The 19,265-nt window shown below is 34.6% G+C and overlaps 1 protein-coding gene and 1 non-coding gene across 8 annotated transcripts in view; one reads left to right on the top strand and one right to left on the bottom strand.

Annotated features, from left to right (window-relative positions):
• HSD17B4 (hydroxysteroid 17-beta dehydrogenase 4) overlaps positions 1-19,265 on the bottom strand; it is an 89,046-nt gene that overhangs the window by 57,344 nt on the left and 12,437 nt on the right. For all 7 annotated transcript variants that reach the window (XR_012414032.1, XR_012414033.1, XM_065546671.1 and 4 more), the window contains 6 exons: positions 7,243-7,350; positions 6,769-6,828; positions 5,512-5,533; positions 5,371-5,417; positions 3,754-3,838; positions 2,175-2,362 (listed from right to left, as the gene is read on the bottom strand). Coding sequence is in view for 5 of the 7 variants with exons in the window: in XM_065546671.1 (XP_065402743.1) it covers positions 2,175-2,362; positions 3,754-3,838; positions 5,371-5,417; positions 5,512-5,533; positions 6,769-6,828; positions 7,243-7,350 (510 nt within the window). In the remaining 2 variants the exon portion in view is untranslated. The remainder of the gene's footprint in view (positions 1-2,174; positions 2,363-3,753; positions 3,839-5,370; positions 5,418-5,511; positions 5,534-6,768; positions 6,829-7,242; positions 7,351-19,265) is intronic.
• Positions 12,269-12,370, top strand: LOC123574309 (small nucleolar RNA U13). Its single transcript, XR_006699189.1, has one exon. It is a non-coding gene; the product is annotated as a small nucleolar RNA U13 (small nucleolar RNA).

The following is a 19,265-nucleotide window of genomic DNA, read 5'->3' as shown; positions in this document are numbered from 1 at the left end:
ACCGTACAAGAAATGAAGAAAGAATCAGTGAGCTTGACGATATGTCAATACAAACTTCCTGAACTGAAACGCAAAAAAGGAATGAGAAAAATGGAACAGAATAAAGATCTAAGAACTGCGGGACAATTACAAAAGATATAACCTGCATACAATGAGAACCCGAGAAGAAGAAAAAGAGAATAAGCAGAAAAAATATTTGAAGGAATGATGGCTGAGAATTTTCCAAAATTAATGACACGAATCTCAGAGGATACCAGGCAGCATAAATATCAAAAATCTCCACCTAAACACATCATATGCAAACTGCAGAAAACCAAAGATAAGGAGAAAATCTTGCAAGAAGCCAGAGGGGAAAAAAACGCCTTACCTATAGAGGAATAAGGATAAGAATTATGTCACACTTCCTTTCTGAAACCATGTAACCAAGAGGAAAGTGATGTGAAATACAGGCCCATCTCATTGTATTATATTCCACTTTATTGTGCTATGCAAATATTGCATTTTTCACAAACTGAAAGTTTGTGGCAACTCTACATGAAGCAAGTCTATCAGCGTCATTTTTCCAACAGCATGTGCTCACTTCATTTATCCATATTGGCATTTAACAATAAAGTGGTTTTTAATTAAGGCATGTATATAGTTTAGATCTACACATAATGCTCTTGCACATTTAATAAACTACAGTATACTGTAAACATAACTTTTACATGCACTGAGAAACCAAAACATTTATATGACTTGTTTTACTGCAATCTTAGCTTTATTGTGGTGATCTACAACCAAACCTGCAACATCTCCAAGATATGCCTGTATTTAAAATGTTGAAAGAAAAAAGCCACCAACCTAGAATTCTGTATCCAATGAACTTATCCTTCAAAAGTAAAGGAGATTAAGAGAATAGAAAGACAAGCCACAGACTGAAAAAAAAATTTCTAAAACATGTATCTGATAAAGGACTTGTTTCTAAAATATACAAAGAACCCTTAACATTCAAGAAAACAAACAATCCAATTTAAAAATGAGTGAAAGATGTGAATAGACGTCTCAACAAAAAAGACAAATAAATGCCAAATAAGCACAGGAAAAAAATGCTCAATACCATACGTCACTAGGTAAGCGCAAATTAAAACAATAAGATATCACTACATATCTATTAGAAAACCTAAAATCCAAAGTACTGACAATAAAAAATGCTGGCGAGGATGTGGAGCAACAAGAACTCTCATTAATTGGTGGTGGGAATGCAAAATGATACAATCATTTTGGAAGACAGTTTAGCAATTTCTTACAAAGCTAAACCTAGTCTTATCATCATAGCATCCAGCAATCACACTCCATGATATGTGCCCAAATGACTTAAAAACTTATGTCTACACAAAAACCTGCACATGAATGTTTATGGCAGCTTTATTAATAAGTGCCAAAAACTGGAAGCAATAGAGATCTCCCTCAATAGGTGTATGAATAAAAAAAATTGTAGTACATTTATACCATGGAATATTACTGAACGATAAAAAGAAGTGAGCTTCAATCCCTGAGAATTCAGGAAGAAAAGGGGAGACAGAAACAGGTGAAACACAGGGGATTTTTAGGGAAGTAAAACTGTTCTGTATGACACTATAACAGTGGATACATAACTTTATGCATTTGTGAAAACCCATACAATTGTACAACACAAAGGGTGAATCCCAGTGTAAACGATTAACTTTAGCTTATCATAATGGTTTCATACTGGTTCATCAATTGTAATAAATATACCACTCTGACCAAAGATGTTAATAGCAGGGAAAACTGTGGGAGGTAAAGTATATAAGAATTCTCTGTACAATTTTTCTGTAAATTTAGAACTGCTCTAAAAAATAATCTATTTTTACAACAATTATTATGAAACAGGAAGAATATTACCCCATTCCGTAAAAAAAAAAAAAAAAGACTATCTATACAGAGAAAAAGAATGAAAGTTTTTATCAATGTGGTAGAATTATGGGTCATTTTTTATTTTTTCCTTTGTGCTTTTCTAAATTTTCCACAATGAACACAATTTACACATAATGCTTTTGAAATTGAAAAAAATAATAATTTTTAAGTATTCAGAAAATTAAATACTTTTGCAAAGCTCACTCCACATAGATTTGTAAGTAACAGCACTGAAAAATATAAGCTTGCTTACTAACCTTCAGGCATAACTGTCTGAGTCATCCGTGATCCAGCATTAGGAGCAATGGTGTTACAATGAATGTTGCTTTTTCTGCCTTCAATTGCAAGAGAATTTGCAAGGCCCAGAAGACCCAACTTTGCAGCACTATAATTTGCCTGGCCAAAGTTGCCATATATTCCTGAAGCTGATGAAGTCATAATAATTCTAAAAAGAAAATCAATCTCTCAATATCATCTTTTCCATAATTTGATAACATTGCAACTCCAATTCTGTTTTGGTACTATTGTACCTATCAAAAGCAACTATGTATACCGTCATTAGCTTCTTACGATCATGATTCATGTATCTAAAATAATATTAATATATAAGTAATCTCTCAAAATTCAACTACAAGATTTAACTGTTTTAAAAAGATTTTCTGGCCAGAACCAAATGATCTTACACTTACACTTACACTTAAATGTAAGAATGTATATTCATTATCTATCAAAAACAACAATAAATATTTATAACCATAAAATAACCTGGTAACATACAAGTTAAAATTTTAGCAAGAAATATTAAATCGAACAGTTCTAATTTTTCAGTCCTCATCACTTTGCCTCTCTCCCTTTCTGAATAATATTAAATGCCTCGTTAAAACAATCATCTCAAAATCTGACCCAACCTCACTAACTCTACTTAGGCTAAGTAAAACAAATCATGTCATCTTTTCTCAGAAACTGTCAGGACCAGGATAAACTAGAAATCTCCAACAAAAACAGGCATCACAAGCAATTTGCTTCTATTAGGTATGTATGAGCCCTAAATTAAGAGGAATGACCTCAACACTAGAGTGCAAAAGAGAACGTGGATTAAGCGTACTAGCACTGCCACAATGAGTTACTTATCTAGGAGCAATCATGAGAGGTCCTACAGTTCTTAAACAGTTGATAAAGACTAACTAATGTCTGACTAGTACCAGTCAGCAGGAAATAGCCATTCATCTCTCCCCAGTTGGGAAGACATGAAATAATATTCAGGTTACAGAATAAGGTATAGCCGAATCCTCAATGTGTGTACTACCTTCTAAAATGCCAGAAACTAAGGCAGGAAGATCACTTGGGCCCAAGAGTTTGAGACCAGCCTGGGCAACAAAATGAGACACCATCTCTACCAAAAAATTAAAAAATTAGCCAGGTGTGGTGGCACATACCTGCAGTCCCAGCTACTTGGGAGGCTAAAGTGGGAGGACTGCTTGAGTCCAGGAGGTAAGGCTGCAGTGAGCCATGTTCATGCCACTGTACTCCAGCCTGGGCAAGAATGAAACCATGTCTCAAAATAAAATAAAAGTTGCCAGAGAACAGCAAGAAAATCTTTAATAACAAAAAGAGGTAAAAAATAAATATAAAGCTGTCCAGCTCAGCCAATCTGTGACTAAGTGATACCAATTTAATGAGGGTATGTGTCAAAACCATATGCTAAAAGCCATATCTAAAGATGTTTTCCTCAATATCATAAATCATTTCACAACACTTCACATAATCTTTCCCTGTACACAAGAACCCTCAGACACAACATCTTCAATCCCCCTTGACAACCACATGCAACTCTACCTTCCGTATTTCTGTTTCTTCATGTGATCCCATGCTGCCCGTGTCACTTGGAATGAGCCCCGCAAATGAACTCTGTGGATTATATCTAAAACAATAAATTATTTTTATTGAATATTTTGTAAAAACTTAGATAAGCATGTCTGAGAATCAACATAAGCAATGTTGTATTTATACAAAGATGTTCATTTTATACCTAATGTATAAAATCACCTACTGTCGCACCCCAATGAGTATTTTGCCTTTGTTTCAGTTATGCTACTAATCGACAGTTCACACCTAGAACTACAACAGCTTTCCTTATAATTTGTAAAATTAATGGAACACCTACATCCAAATATAATGCTATGCCCTTAATTTATGCCTACTTTATATAAAAATTTGCTAAAATCCAAGATTTTTACAAATATAACTGGCACTCAACACTAACATCAGTTAAAGCATAATCATAAACCACATAGCTCATTAAGAAATATTTACAAAATATTCACTAGATCCCTACTGTTACCGTCTGCAAATGAGTTTGTGAAAGAGGCCTGTTTTCACAGATTTTGATCTAATGAAGCACTTACAAAACATTCAGACAGACAACTCTAGATTTTAACTGTCAAACTTTTTAAGCATTCTTAATTTTGTTAAAACAAATGTTTTCCTGTGTATATTAGAAGAAGAATGTAAGAGTGAAAAAAGGAACTAAAAAAAAAGAGAGAGAGAAGGGTAGTCAGGAGTAGTGGGCTTAGTAGGATGGCATCAGAGAAGGAAATACCTCAGTCCCATCGCAGCACCAAGAAAAGCACCAACATAGGCCCCCTTTACCAGCAAATCCTATCTGTCTTAGCTTCTTTTTTATCTCAGTTGTTACAAAGGAAGCAGAAACTAAAAGCTCTTCTTAGCTTAATTGTAAATCAAAGATATTAATTCTTCCTTCAAAAGACAGTCAGGCAATATTCCCCCAAAACACATTCTATAAACAATGATACAACTGTTTCACCTCAGTTGCCATGCCTCCCACTGTCTCAGCCACCACTCTTCATTTTAGTTCTGATGGCCAATGGAAGTAAGGACAAAGAAGAGCAAAAGAAAAAAAAAAACTCTTAACTGTGATTTGTTCATTATCTAAACTCAATCTTTCCAATTCAGACAGAATGGAAAACTTTCCTATTTACTAGAAGCTTCAAAATTATATCCAAGTTTTGTCCTAACCTGTTCTAAGATCGCCATCATTTTTAGTACACTAGACTCCCTTACATATCCTGCTCCTGCTCTTGAGAAAGATTCACACATCTGGATAAGCACATTAAAGGCTGTTAGAGTTAATACAGCTAGAAAATGCTGACAACCTCTTAAGGAGAAAAAAACGGGAGAGGGAAACCTGAAGAAATAAAATCCTTTTAGACAACTTCTAAACAAATGATTTAACATTTTTTAAACATATTAAATGTTTTCTAAAAGAGGCTACTTCTAACTATTTATTGTTTTCAGTACACAGCTTACTCATCATATATACTAGCAGCAAAAGTAGGTAGAAGCAAGTTTTTCCTTAAATGTATAAATTTATCAAATATTAAAAAGGCTAAATGGATAAGTAAGTTCCACAGAGACATATTAAAATCAACTTACCCCAGTCTTCATCACTTATCCTAGCAAAGGAACGATCCCTCAGAATTCTAAAAAATCAATGTTGTATAGGGTAAGAAGAGGAAAGTTATATTTTTTAAAAAATTACATGCACATCACTAAAAATGAAAAAGAAATACTCACCCAGCATTGTTGACCACAACATCTACAATATAAAAAGATCCAAGTCACATATAAAAGCAAGCATAGTAGTTTGCATTTGCTTACAACTCACATTTCTCTCAAAACTGGCTTTTTTAACCATGAAAAAGTAAATATAATAGGTAAAGAGTGCTATTAAAACAAACTCTATACCTACATCAAAAAAATTGACTCACAAAAGCCTAAGTATCACATTATATCAAGCACCTTCCTCTCAAACTAACATCTATAAATTTTCCCACCTCTCTATCAAAATTCTATCCACTTATTTATAGAATTAGCTACTGTACAACTCTTAGGTTCTAAGGAATCAGAATCATAAGCCGTTCTACACTTAACCTCAGAATTCACTTAGCAAGTTAAAGTTAGATTTTTTCCTTGCCACTCAAAAGTAAAAGGCCCAAAAAGAAAACCATTAGAGTTACAAACTGATGCCTTATCTTGATACATAATTATTTTCTCACTATGAAAGAAAATAATTACTTTTTAAGGTTCAGTCCTCTTGTGGCTATTTTCACCCTATGATTTCATATTTTTGTGGTTTCTACCCCTGTCAGATGATATGTGAACATGGTTCTTATGAGTTCCATCAAACATAATAAGAAAAATAAATGTGACAGACCAAACAAAAAAGGGGAAAGCACATTCAACTAAGAATAAGTAATGTTTTTCAGACTGTAAACATGTTGGGCTTATCTTCTGTGATGTCTCCATCTAGCAGTTAAATAATCTATTAAGAGTACGTGGGACTAAACTGCGAAGATTAGCTAGAGAAATAACAGACTAAACGATTTATTTCAAATATTTCTTAAAAATTAAGATTTTTATTACAGAGAAATCATCAAAATTTGCAAGATATTGGATCATTTTAATCCAAATTATTATAATTATCCAAAAGAATCCACTGGGTCCTCTATTGCCAAAATATTGGTTTATTTTTTGTCTTATAAACATCTTTGAGGTTTAACTGAATTATTTAAAAAAGGACACTGAGTAAATGTTTACAAGTTTTTTAAAGCACTTAAGGTGCAAAAAAACGAACTCAACACTATAGCCATAAACTTGCCACCTCAATGAAGCCCTTTTTGAAATAAGTAAAATAATTAACTTATAAATCAAATTTTAAAATGTGATTATGAGGAAAGAGGTATCTGTTTAGTAAATAAAAGTCAACTTAAAAATATTTTATTAGGAAGGTAGAAGTTGCTCCATAAGAGCCATAACACAAAGAAACATCACCTATTCTTCCAAAAGCATCCAGTGCTGTCTTCACAACCTTCTCTCCTTCTTCCACTGAATCTGAGGGAAATGAAAATTTGTATGAAATTTCAGCAACCTCCCTTCCAAAGGACTTCTAAATTCTGTGGGTCAGAGTACACGACAGATGCTATTCACCCAACAGAACTTAGAAGAACATATCCATATCTACAATAATTTACTAATTATTGTATGTGCTCACTAAGAATTGTAATTATTGTGTGTGCTCACTAAGAAAAATAGTAAACAACAGAACAAAGGTTAGAATCATGAAATAGTCTACATCAAAAGTGTTAAAAATTCTCCCATATATAAAATACGTAGTCAGAGAATTTTGGCAGACTTAGAAAATCATAATTACACTGGAATACTGAGGTATTTGCTCAAAGATTATTAATGTGGCAAACAGCATTAGTTGAAGGAAAATAAGTAGTATAGTTCTCTCAAATACCATACCATAGCTGGCCACTGCTTTTCCACCTCTCCTTCTTATTTCTTCAACAACCTTATCTGCAGCCAAGGAGCCTTTACCAACTCCTTTGAAGTCCCCTCCCAAATCATTCACTGTAACGCAAAAACAAACAAACAACAATTAATTATTCTAGACTTTCAATGTGTGTGTGTGTGTGTGTGTGTGTGTGTGCGCGCGTGTTGAAAATGAAATTCTAATTACTAGCACTTCTCTTCAGTCATCTGCCCAATTCCTTCCTACCCTATCCCATCTTACTAAACACACCACAGGCATTTTCAAAACATTCCTCTTCATTTTTGAATACAGACATAAAGAAACAGCAAAAATATTTAAACACGGGTTCTTCTCACAACATTTTTAACTATGCAGTGTTTTTCCTCTTTCAAAAAGTAAAAAAGCCTGGGCATGGTGGCTTATACCTGTAATTCCAGCACTTTGGAAGGCTAAGGTGGGAGGACTGCTTGAGCTTAGGCATCCAAGACCACCAGCCTGGGCAACATAGCAAGATTTCATCTCTACTAAAAACCAAAATAATTAGCTGGGCATTATGGCATGTAGCTGTAGTCCCAGCTACTTGGGAGGCTGAGGTGGGAGGATTGCTTGAACCTGGGAAATCAATGCTGCAGTGAGCTATGATCATGCCACTGCACTCCAGCCTGGGCAACAGAGCAAGATCCGATCCAGAAAAAAAAAAAGGAGCAGGGAAGAAAAGTTTAAAAAAAAAAAAAAGATTCAACCCACTTTTCAGCAAAAGAAAAGAAAAAATGTGAAAATCACTTTAAGATTAAATACACAGGAAAACAAAACTACTATAAAATCGATCAATCCTACTTCCACATCTTTATCCAAAACAACTGAAATCAGAAGAAAAATTGACTTGAAATTCTCTTCAAATATCAAAGGATATTAGCACTCCAATGTTCACTGCAACACAATTCACAATAGCTAAGATGTGGAAACAACCTAAATGTCCATGGATAGATGAATGAATAAAGAAAATGGGGTATATACATGCAATGGAATAGTATTCTGCATTTAAAAAGAATAAAATACTGCAATATGTGATAATATGAATAAATTCTGAAGACACTAAGTTAAAAGAAATAAGTGAGTCACAAAAGGACAAATACTGGCATGATTCCACTTATGTGGGGTATCTAAAATATCAAAACTCATAGAATCAGAAAATAGAATGATGGTTGCCAGGAACTAGGGAGATGCTGGAAATGGAGAGTTGCTAACCAATGGGTATAAAGTTTCAATTACATTGGGCTGGGTGTGGTGGCTCATGCGTGTAATCCCAACACTTTGGGAGGGTGAGGTGGGGGGATCACCTGAGGTCAGGAGTTCAAGACCAACCTGGCCAACATGGTGAAACCCCGTCTCTACTAAAATACAAAAATTAGCTGGGCGTGATGACGCACACCTGCAATCCCAGCTACTCAGGAGGCTGAGGCAGAAGAATCGCTTGAACCCAGAAGGCAAAGGTTGCAGTGAGCTGAGATCACGCCACGGAACCCCAGCCTGGACAGCAGAGTGGAAACTCTGTCTTAAGAGAAAAAAAAAAAAAAAGTTTCAATCATGCAAGATAAATAAGTTCTAGAGATCGGCTATACAACATACCTATAACAATACTATATTGCACACTTAAAACCTTGTGAAGAGGATAGATCTCGTAAGTATTCTTAGCACAATAAAAAAGTTTTTAAAGATTAAGCATACAATGTTGAAATATCTTCTCCATAAGAAAGTCTTCATGTATAAGAATGGTGATTTTAAAAGCAACAGGCATGAGCTTAAAATATTAAAAAATAGTATTTTACGTTTTTACAACATACACAGTGTCTAAAATGAAAGAAATAAAAACTATTTATCAAAAGAGGTCAAAAATTACATACAGAACCAGTACATGTTTAGTCACTAATTTATACCATAACTCCATGTTCGTATGTTTAACACCTGATCACACTTACCATATAACATCTCCCTATATCCAAGTATATATTTATAAACATTGAGAATTTACTACTTGCAAGAAAATTTACAGAGGAACACACAAATGTGTAAGAATGGTGTTTGCCCTCAAAGAGTTTATTATTTATTGAAAGTTAAATATGTGACGGCAACAGTGATACACAGATTTTAGCATAAAGCATATATCCAAGCCAACATAATCAAACAAGAACAAATAACAAAGTTAATTTACACAATAATTTATGAAAAAATTTACAAAATAACATGCAAAAACTAATAAAAAGATACATAGACAAATGCCAAATAACTTGGAAAAACAGAACTTAAGAGAATTATTTGAAAATAACTTGGAAAAACAGAACTTAAGAGAATTATTTGAAACAAAGAATCTGCATTGTGAAATGATCTTCTCCATAGGGTTACTGCAGAGATTTTGAAAACTATATCAATTAAAAAGTTACTAATTAATAAACAGCAGAATGGTATACATGAAAATGTAATAGTTATGATTAACACAATTTTTTGAAACAAGATTTTTTTTTCTTCTGAAAAATTGCTCTTTTTAAAACTGGAGTGCGGGTTGACAGTGGAACTGGATAAATAGGTAATGGGATAATACGTAGAAAAAGCCAATGCCTAAAATCAGCTAAGGCATATATATTTTCACTTAACTTTTTGAAAACAGGAAATGAGTTTTTCAAAATGCGGACTGAGATTTTTTTCTGACAGTATAATATGATGTCTTATTGCAAATAAAAATGTTACAAAGACACAAAAATAATAGAAAGAGGCTTATATTACCCCTTAACAGATGGAAAAAAGTGTTAGGATTCTCAAAAGACTGAATTCTTATTAACTGTTCATTTCAATGCAATTATTCAAATGACAGGAAACAACCAGTTAAAAAATATCAAGATTTTAAGATGGCTAACAGTCTTTTATGACCCTTTTTAAGCACAAGAAAGTTCAAAAGCAAGTTAGAATATGTGATACTTAAGTGAAGAAAGCATTGTTTGATTGTGCAATGAAACACTACCCCCAAGTGGAAATTTTACAAAGCGCAACCAGGCAGGCAAGCATTGAAAGTTGGATAAATAATTTATTGAGATCAATCATGGGCAGTTAAATAATATTGGGGTAAATTTATCTCAAACAAATCTCCACATTAGAGGCCACTAAATTGACACTGACCCATTCAGCAATCCCACTATCACCAGAGCAAAATCACAGAAATTAAAATCTTAACTAGAAAAACACTGGTTAGACGTCATCAAGATGGCCAACTAGAGGTGCCCAATCCTTGTCTCCTCTGCAAAGAAGGACCAAAACAACAAATAACAGCGCTTCAGGTAGAATGTCTAAGGGAGAACATGACAATTCAGCAAGGAAGTGACAAAAACCTTCTGAGGCAAAGAAACCCGGCATGGCAGCTTAGAGGGGGAAATGAAGCCTCCAGATGTAATCAGCTTAGAGCTGAGAGGGACTTCCTATTGTGGGTAAAAGGTTAAGTGGGAGATACCTAAGAGTCACCATTACCATCACAAATACCTGCAATCCTAGCTACCAAAGAGTTCCACAGTTCTCACAGACCCTGAGCTCAGTAGAGGGACCTTCCTGGAGTATAGACAGCTGAATTGCTCCTTAAAAGGAACACAGGCTGAGTCCTCCCCATCCCATGAGACCCAAGCTGTTACAGTACAACCCCATTTTAGGAATGGAACCACTGCTGGTGTGCATTCTGACCTGGAGGCCAATAACCCAAACATCTCCATATCCTAGGGGTGCCATCTGTCATCATCCCACCATGCCCACACAGAAGGCTGCAGGATCATGAACCCAGCTAGTTTCAGTGGTACCACTATGACCTCAGTCCATGTAGCACCCTACACTCCAAAAACAAAAACAAATATTCAAGTACAATGGGGACACTGCCACCAGGAAGAGAAGGCTGACATATGCATTCCCCAGAGACTAAGAATTAGCCTGGCCAGCATCTATCGCCTCAAGCAACCATGATCTATCTAGCAGTAGAGAGCAACCATGTGCCACATGTGCCCCATATGGACCAAGACAACTGACACCACCAGCAACCCTTCCCCCTCCCATGGAGGATCTACCATGCACCATGCTCACTCACCAGGGACTGAGAACTAACCCATCTGGCAATCCCTCTTCCCAGCAAAACCGTGCCACTGTCTCCACAAACACCAAAGTCAAGGCCACTGAGGCACATACAGACATTGCTGATGTTGATTACAGCCAAAAAAATCACAAGGCAATTATACTTCTGTGCCCAACCAGAAGCTAAACCAAACACCCAACCCAACTGATATATAGAGAAAAAAGTCTTTCCCTACAAAAGTTACTTCATAAAAGTGGAAGATACGACTGTTCTACTAGACACACAAATATCAATGTAGGAACAAAAGAAATATGGAAAAACAGGCCGGGTGAGGTGGCTCACGCCTGCAATCCTAGCGCTTTGGGAGGCTGAGGTAGGTGGATCACTTCAGGTCAAGAGTTCAGGACCAGTATGGCCAACATGATGAAACCGCATTTTTACCAAAAATAACAAAAATTAGCCAGGCGTGGTGGTGGGTACCTGTAGTCCCAACTACTAAGGAGGCTGAGGCAGAAGAATCGCTTGAACCAGGAGGCAGAGGTTGCAGTGAGCTGAGATAGCACCACTGTACTCCAGCCTGGGCAACAGAGTGAGACCCTGTCTCCAGGTGAATAAATTTAAAAAAATAAATAAAGAGATACCTTTAATTAAACAATTTTTTTAAGTTAAAAAAAAAAGAAACATGGAAAAACAAGGAAACATGACACCTCCAAAGAAACACAACTCTCCAGTAACAAACTTAAATAGAAGAAAATCTACAAAATGCCTGAAAGGTAATTCAAAATGATGATCTTAAGGAAATCCAGTGAGATACAAGAAAATATAAATAGGTAATACAAGAAGATCAGAAAAACAATTAACGATCTAAATGAGAAATTCAACAAAAAGATATATATATCATTTAAAAAAAACAGAGCTTCAGAATTCAATGAATAGATGATTGAATGTTCACGCTTATGTGTAAGACGTGCCTCCCTCAAACTTTGTCCTGAAACAAGCACATTGCCCATCTGATAGGAAAAAGAAAAAAGAAAAAACAAGAATTCAATGAATGAAATTTTAAAACACAATTGAAAGCTTAACAACAGACTACATCAAGCAAAAGAAAGAGTATTTAAACTCAAAGTCAGGTCTTTTGAAATAACCTAGTCAGACAAAAAACAAAAAGGAAAGAGGAAAACATAAAAAAGAATGAAGAAACCTATGGTACTAATGGGACACCATTAAGTAAACAAATTTTTACATATTGAGAGTTACAGAAGGAGTGAAGTTGGGCATAGAAAACATTTTAGCTGAAAACTCCCCAAGTCCTGAAAGAAAGATGGACATCCACATCCAGGAAACTCAAAGATCTTCAAATGTATTCAACCCAAAAATGTCCTCTCCAAAGCACATTCTCGTAAAACTGTCAAAAGTCAAAGACAAAAAGAGAATATTAAAAACAGCAAGAAAAAAGCATCAAGTCATGTATAAGGGAATCCCTATTAGACTAAAAGCAGATTTATCCGCAGAAACATTATAAGCCAGGAGAGAATGGAATGACGACATTCAAAAATGCTGAAAGAAAAAAAAAAAAAACCTGCCAGCCAAGAATACAACTCCAGCAAGCTATCCTTCTGAAATAAAGGAGAAACAAAGTCTTTCCCAGACAAGAAAAAACTGAGAGAATTTATCACCACTAGACTAGTCTTACAAGAAATGCTTATGGGAGTCCTACATCTGAAGTGAAAGGATAAGTCTTACAAGAAATGCTTACGGGAGTCCTACATCTGGAAGTGAAAGGATGAACTACCATCATGAAAACATATGAAAGCTTAAAATTCATTGGCAGAGCAGATACACAAATGAGAAAGAGAAAAGAATCCAATTTTATCACTACAAAAAAAAAAACACAAAACTGAAGAGATAGACAATAAAAGATAAAGAAAGGAACAAAGAACATAAAAAAAAGAAAACAATTAACAAAATGACAGAAGTTCTTACCTATTTATCTTGAATATAAATGAATTAAATTTCCCAGTTAAAAGATAGAGATTGGCTGGATAGATTTTTTTAAATACTCGACTATATGCTACCTACAAGAAACTCACTTTACCCATAAAGACACACATAGACTGAAAACGAAAGGATAGAAAAAGATATTCTACATAAATAGAAACCAAAAATAAGCAGGATAACTACATTCACAACTCAGCATATACAAGGCATTTGTTCCAGGACACTCCATGTGCACCAAAATCTGTGCATACTCAAGTCCTGAAGTTGGCCCTGTGAAATCTATGTATACAAAAAGTAGGCCCTCCATATATGCAAATTTCACATCCTATGAATATTGTATTTTCTATTGATATGTGGTTTTTAAAATATAAATGTATAAGTGAACCTGTACAATTCAAACCTATGTTGTTCGAGAGTCAACTATATACATCAGATATAATAGACTTTAAGTCAAAAACAATGCAAAGAGAAAAAACAAGGTCATTATATAAAGATAAAGGTATCATTTCAACAAGAGGACATAACAGTTGTAAATATATATGCACCCAACACTGGAACACCCAGATATATAAAGCAATTGCTACCAGATCTAATGAGAAAGATAGACTTCAATACAATAATAGTTGGGGACTTCAATACCTCACTCATGGCACTGGGAAGATCATCAAGAAAGAAAACCAACAAAGAAACTTTGGACTTAAACTGCTCTATAAACAAAATGGACCAAAAAGACCACTGCTCTAGAAATGAAATTGTCCTAACAGAAGTTAATAAACTGCTCTATAAACAAAATGGACCAAAAAGACCACTGCTCCAGAAATGAAATGGTCCTAACAGAAGTTAATAGAACATCTGATCCAACAGCTGCAGACACACATCAGCACATGGAACATTCTCCATGTCAGACCATAAGTTAGGCCACAAAACAATTCTTAATAAATTTTTTATTTGATATGTTTTGGTTTTCTAACCACAATGAAATAAAACTACAAATCAATAACAAGAATTTTGGACACAGTACAAATACATGCAAACTAAACAACATATTCCTGAATAACCAATGGATAGCAAAGAAATTAAGAAGAAAATTTAAACATTTCTTGAAACAACTGAAAATAAAACCACAACCTACCAAAGCCTATGAAATATAGCAAAAGCAGTACTAAGAGGAAAGCCTATAGCAATAAACGCCTACACTGGAAAAGTAGAAAGAATTCAAATAAACAATCTAAAAATGCATCTCAAAGAAGTAGAAAAGCAAGAACAAATCAAATCCAAAATCAGTAGATTAGAAGGAATGAAGATCAGAGAAGAAATAAACAAAATTCGGCCTAAAAAAAAAATACAGAAGGTCACTGAAACAAAAAGTTGGTTTTTGAAAAGATAAACAAAACTGACAATTCATTAGCTAGACTAAGAAAAAAGAGAAGACACAAATAAATAAAATAAGAAATGAAAAAAATACATTTACAACTGATACCACAGAAATAAAAAAGATCGTTAAAGACTACTGTGAACAACTCTATGCCAACAAACTAGAGGAAAACTGGACATAGACATATGACCTACAACCAAGATTCAACTCAGAAGAATTAGAAAATCTGAACAGGTCAATGACAAGGAACAAGATTGAAGCAGGTATTAAAAACTCTTCCAGGAAAGAAAAGAGCAGTATCAGACAGCTTCACTGCTGAATTTTACCAAACACTTAAAGAATACCTAATACAAATTCCTCTCAAACTATTTCAAAAAATTGAAGCGGTGGAATGGATTTCTTCCAAATTCATTCTATAAGGCGGGCATTACCCCGATACCCAAACCAGACAACAACAAAACAACAAAAAAAAGAAAACTGAAGTCCAATATCCCTGATGAACACAGTCACAAAAATCCTAAACAAAATACTAGCAAACTGAATCCAATTAGATTATATATCATAATCAAGTGAAATTTAGCCAGAGATGTAATGATGGTTACATGTATGCATATCAATAAATGTGATATATCACATCAACAAAATAAAGGAGAAAAAACCATCTGATCATCTCGAGAGACACAGAAAAAGCATTTGATAACATTCAATATTCCTTCACGATAAAAACTCTCAACAAATTAGGTACAGAAGGAATGTACCTCAATACAATAAAGGTCATATATGACAAACCTGCAGCTAACATCATACTCAATAGGGAACAGCTGAAAGCTTCTCCTCTAAAAACTGAAACAAAATAAAAATGCCCACTTTCACCACTCTTATTCAACATAGTGCTGAAAGTACTAGCCAGGGCAACTAGGCAAGAGAAAGAAAGAAAGGGCATCCAAATTAAAAAGAAGGATATCAAACTGTTCCTATTTACAGATGACACAATCCTATATACAGAAAAACCTAAAGACTCTACCAAAAAACTCTTAGAACTGATAAATGACTTCAGTAAAGTTGCAGAATACAAAATCAACATACAAAAATCAGTAGCATTTCTATACACCAATGTGTCGGGCCACTTCTGCATTGTTATATATAAGAAATACCGGAGACTGGGTAATTTATAAAGAAAAGAGGTTAATTGGAGCATAATTCTGCAGGCTGCACAGGCAGGGCTCCAGCATCTGCTCCTCGTAAGGCCCTCAAGAAGCCTCCAGTCATGGCAAAAGGCAAAGGAGGAGCAAGTGTATCACATGGCAAGAGTGGGAGCAAGAGGGAGAAGGAGGTCCCAGACTGTTTTAAACAACCAGATCTCACATGAACTGAGTAAGAACTCACTTATCATCAATGGGTTGGTGTTAAGCCAATCACATTTCAACATGATTTAGAGGAGAAAAACATCCATACCATATCAACCAATAACAAACTAGTTGAAAAAGAAACCAGAAAGCAATCCCATTTACAATCACCAGAAAAAAAATAATAAAATACCTGGAAATAAATCAACCATTGAGGCAAAAGATCTCTACAATAAAACTATAAAACACTGATGAAAGAAATGGGAAGAGGACACAAAAAATGTAAAGACATCCCACGTTCATGGATTGGAAGAATTAGTACTGTTAAGATGGCCATACCACCCAAAGTGATCTACAGGTTCAATGCAATCTCTATCAAAATGGCAGTGGCATTCTTTTTTTTTGCTGTTGTTCCTAGCCACTAGACAACCAGGGAACCAGTGACATTCTTCAAAGAAATAAAAAAAAAAAAAAAAAAAAAAATCCTAAAATTCACATGAAACCACAAAAGATCCCAAATAACCAAAGCAATACTGAGCAAAAAGAAAAAAACCTGAAAGTCTCACACTACTTGATTTCAATATATACTATAAAGCTATAGCTACCAAAACAGCAATGATAGTGACATAAAAATAGATACATAGAACAATGGAACAGAATAGATAACACAGAAACAAATCCACACATTTAAACCCAATTGATTTTCTACAAAGGTGCAAAGAACATACAGGGGAGAAAGGACAGTCTTCAATAAATGGTGCTGGGAAAACTGGATATCCATATGCAGAAGAATGAAACTAGACCCCTATCTCTCATCATATACAAAAATCAACACAACAGTTATTAAAAAGCTAAACATAAGACCTGAAACTATGAAACTACTAGAAGAAAACATGGGGGAAACACTTCAGGACATTGATTTCAGCAAAGATTTTGTAAATGAGACCTCAGAAGCACAGGCAACGAAAGCAAAAATAAACAAATGGGACTAGATCAAACTAAAAAGCTTCTGCACAACAAAAAAAACCAACTTGTAGAATGGGAGAAAATATTTGCAAACTACTCATCCAACAAGAGATTAATATCCAAAATACATAAAAACTCAACACCAAAAATAAAAAATAAATAATCCTAATAAATAAATAATAAATAAATAAACAGTATATTTTTAAAATGGCAAATGAACTGAATAGGCACTTCTCAATGGCCAGGCATGGTGGCTCATGCCTGTAATCCCAGCACTTTGGGAGGCCGAGGCAGGTGGATCATTTGAGGTGAGAAGTTTGAGACCAGCCTGGCCAACATGGTGAAACCCCCTCTCTACTAAAAATACAAAAAAAAAATAGCTGGGTGTGGTGGCAGGTGCCTGTAGTCCCAGCTACTCAGGAGGCTGAAGCAGGAGAATCGCTTGAACCCGGGAGGCAGAGGTTGCAGTGAGCCAAGATCACATCACTGCACTCCAGCCTGGGCAACAGAGTGCGACTCCGTCTTTAAAAAAAAAAAAGACATATAAATGGCCAAGAAGTATATGAAAAAATGCTCAACATGACTAATCATCAGGAAAATGCAAATCAAAACCACAATGAGATCATTTCAAGTTAGAATGGCTACTACCAAAGAGGCAAAAAAATAATAATAATAACAAAGGATGACAAGAATGTGGAGAAAATGAAACTCTCATATATTATTGGTGGAAATGTAAATTAGTATAGCCATTATGGAAAACAGTATGGAGGTTATTCAAAAAAACTAAAAACAGAACTACTATATGAATTAATCCCATTGCTGGATATATATAAACCAAAGGAAAGGAAATCAGTATGTCAAAGAGATATCTGCATTCCCATGTTTACTGCAGCACTATTCACAATAGTCAAGATGTGGAACCTGCCTAAGCATTCATTAACAGATGAATGGATAAAGAAAATGCGGCACACAATACATAATGGAATACTATTTGGCCATTTAAAAAAAAAAAGAAATCCTGTCATTTTCAGCAACATAGATGAGCCTGGAGGACATTATGTTAAGTAAAATAAGCCAGGCACAGGAAGATAAATACAGCATGTTTTCACCCATATGTGGAAGCTAAATAAGTTGATCTCACAGAAGTACAGAGTATAATACTGGTTACTGAAGGCTGGGAAGGGTAGCAGGGAAGAGATGAATAGGAAGAGATTGATTAACCAATACAAAATTACAACTAAATAGAAGGAATAAGTTCTACTAGTGTATAGTACTCTAGGGTGATTATGGCCAACAATAATTTATACTATATTTTCAAATATCTAGAAGAGAGGATTCTGAATGTTCCCAATGCAAACAAAGGACAAATGTTTGAGGTGATGGATATGCTAATTACTGATTTGATCATTACACACTGTATAAAGGTATCAAAATATCACACTGTACCCTATAAATATGTATAATTATTATGTGTCAATTAAAGACAGTAAGAAAAGAAAATCATTGGTTACATGTTGAAAAGCTTAGATATAGAAAGAACATTAAAAATACGTTTTGCAATTATATACAAAGAGAATTGTATCCATAACATGTGACACTGTTACCAGTTAAATGTATGGCTAAAATTCTAGTAGTAATAATAATAACTTATACCGATATGTGTGTACTTCACATTTCAATAAAACCACTATGTATATTGATGCATTTAATCTCCAGGTAGCTTTTTAAGAGGCTGGCAGTAACAACTGTTCCTCCTTTCACAGATAAGAAAACAGTTTGGAAAAGATTCTCTTACCACAGGTCCCTCTAAGTCTGTAAGAAACGGCAAAATTTACACTAGAAACTGGATCTACTACAATACCACTCTGCTCCTCTAATGCTTTAAGCAAGTTTCTTTTACCCTAAAAAGATCATTATTTCCACTAAGTTAAAAAAAAAAATCACATTTTTTGTGGATATGAAGGAAAAGATAAACAAACCACCCGACTCAAACAAATAGCTTTCATACAGGTAGCAAAAAATGGTAAGACTATGATAGTCAAGGGTCAAGTCTTTTCAGCTGAAATGATCAAAATGTTCCAAAGTGTGATACATTTGCACGTTTTCCATATAAAATCCAGTTCATAACCCTGAAGAGCTTTTTTTAACATAAAGCTTTTCCTCATTTCTGTCATTTTAAATAAATCAGTGACTTAGACAGTCTATTAAGTACAGAAGATTTTTCCT

The sequence above is a fragment of the Macaca fascicularis genome, chromosome 6 (assembly GCF_037993035.2).
Source record: "Macaca fascicularis isolate 582-1 chromosome 6, T2T-MFA8v1.1".
NCBI lineage: Eukaryota > Metazoa > Chordata > Mammalia > Primates > Cercopithecidae > Macaca > Macaca fascicularis.
This window is presented reverse-complemented; position numbering and strand designations above follow the sequence as displayed.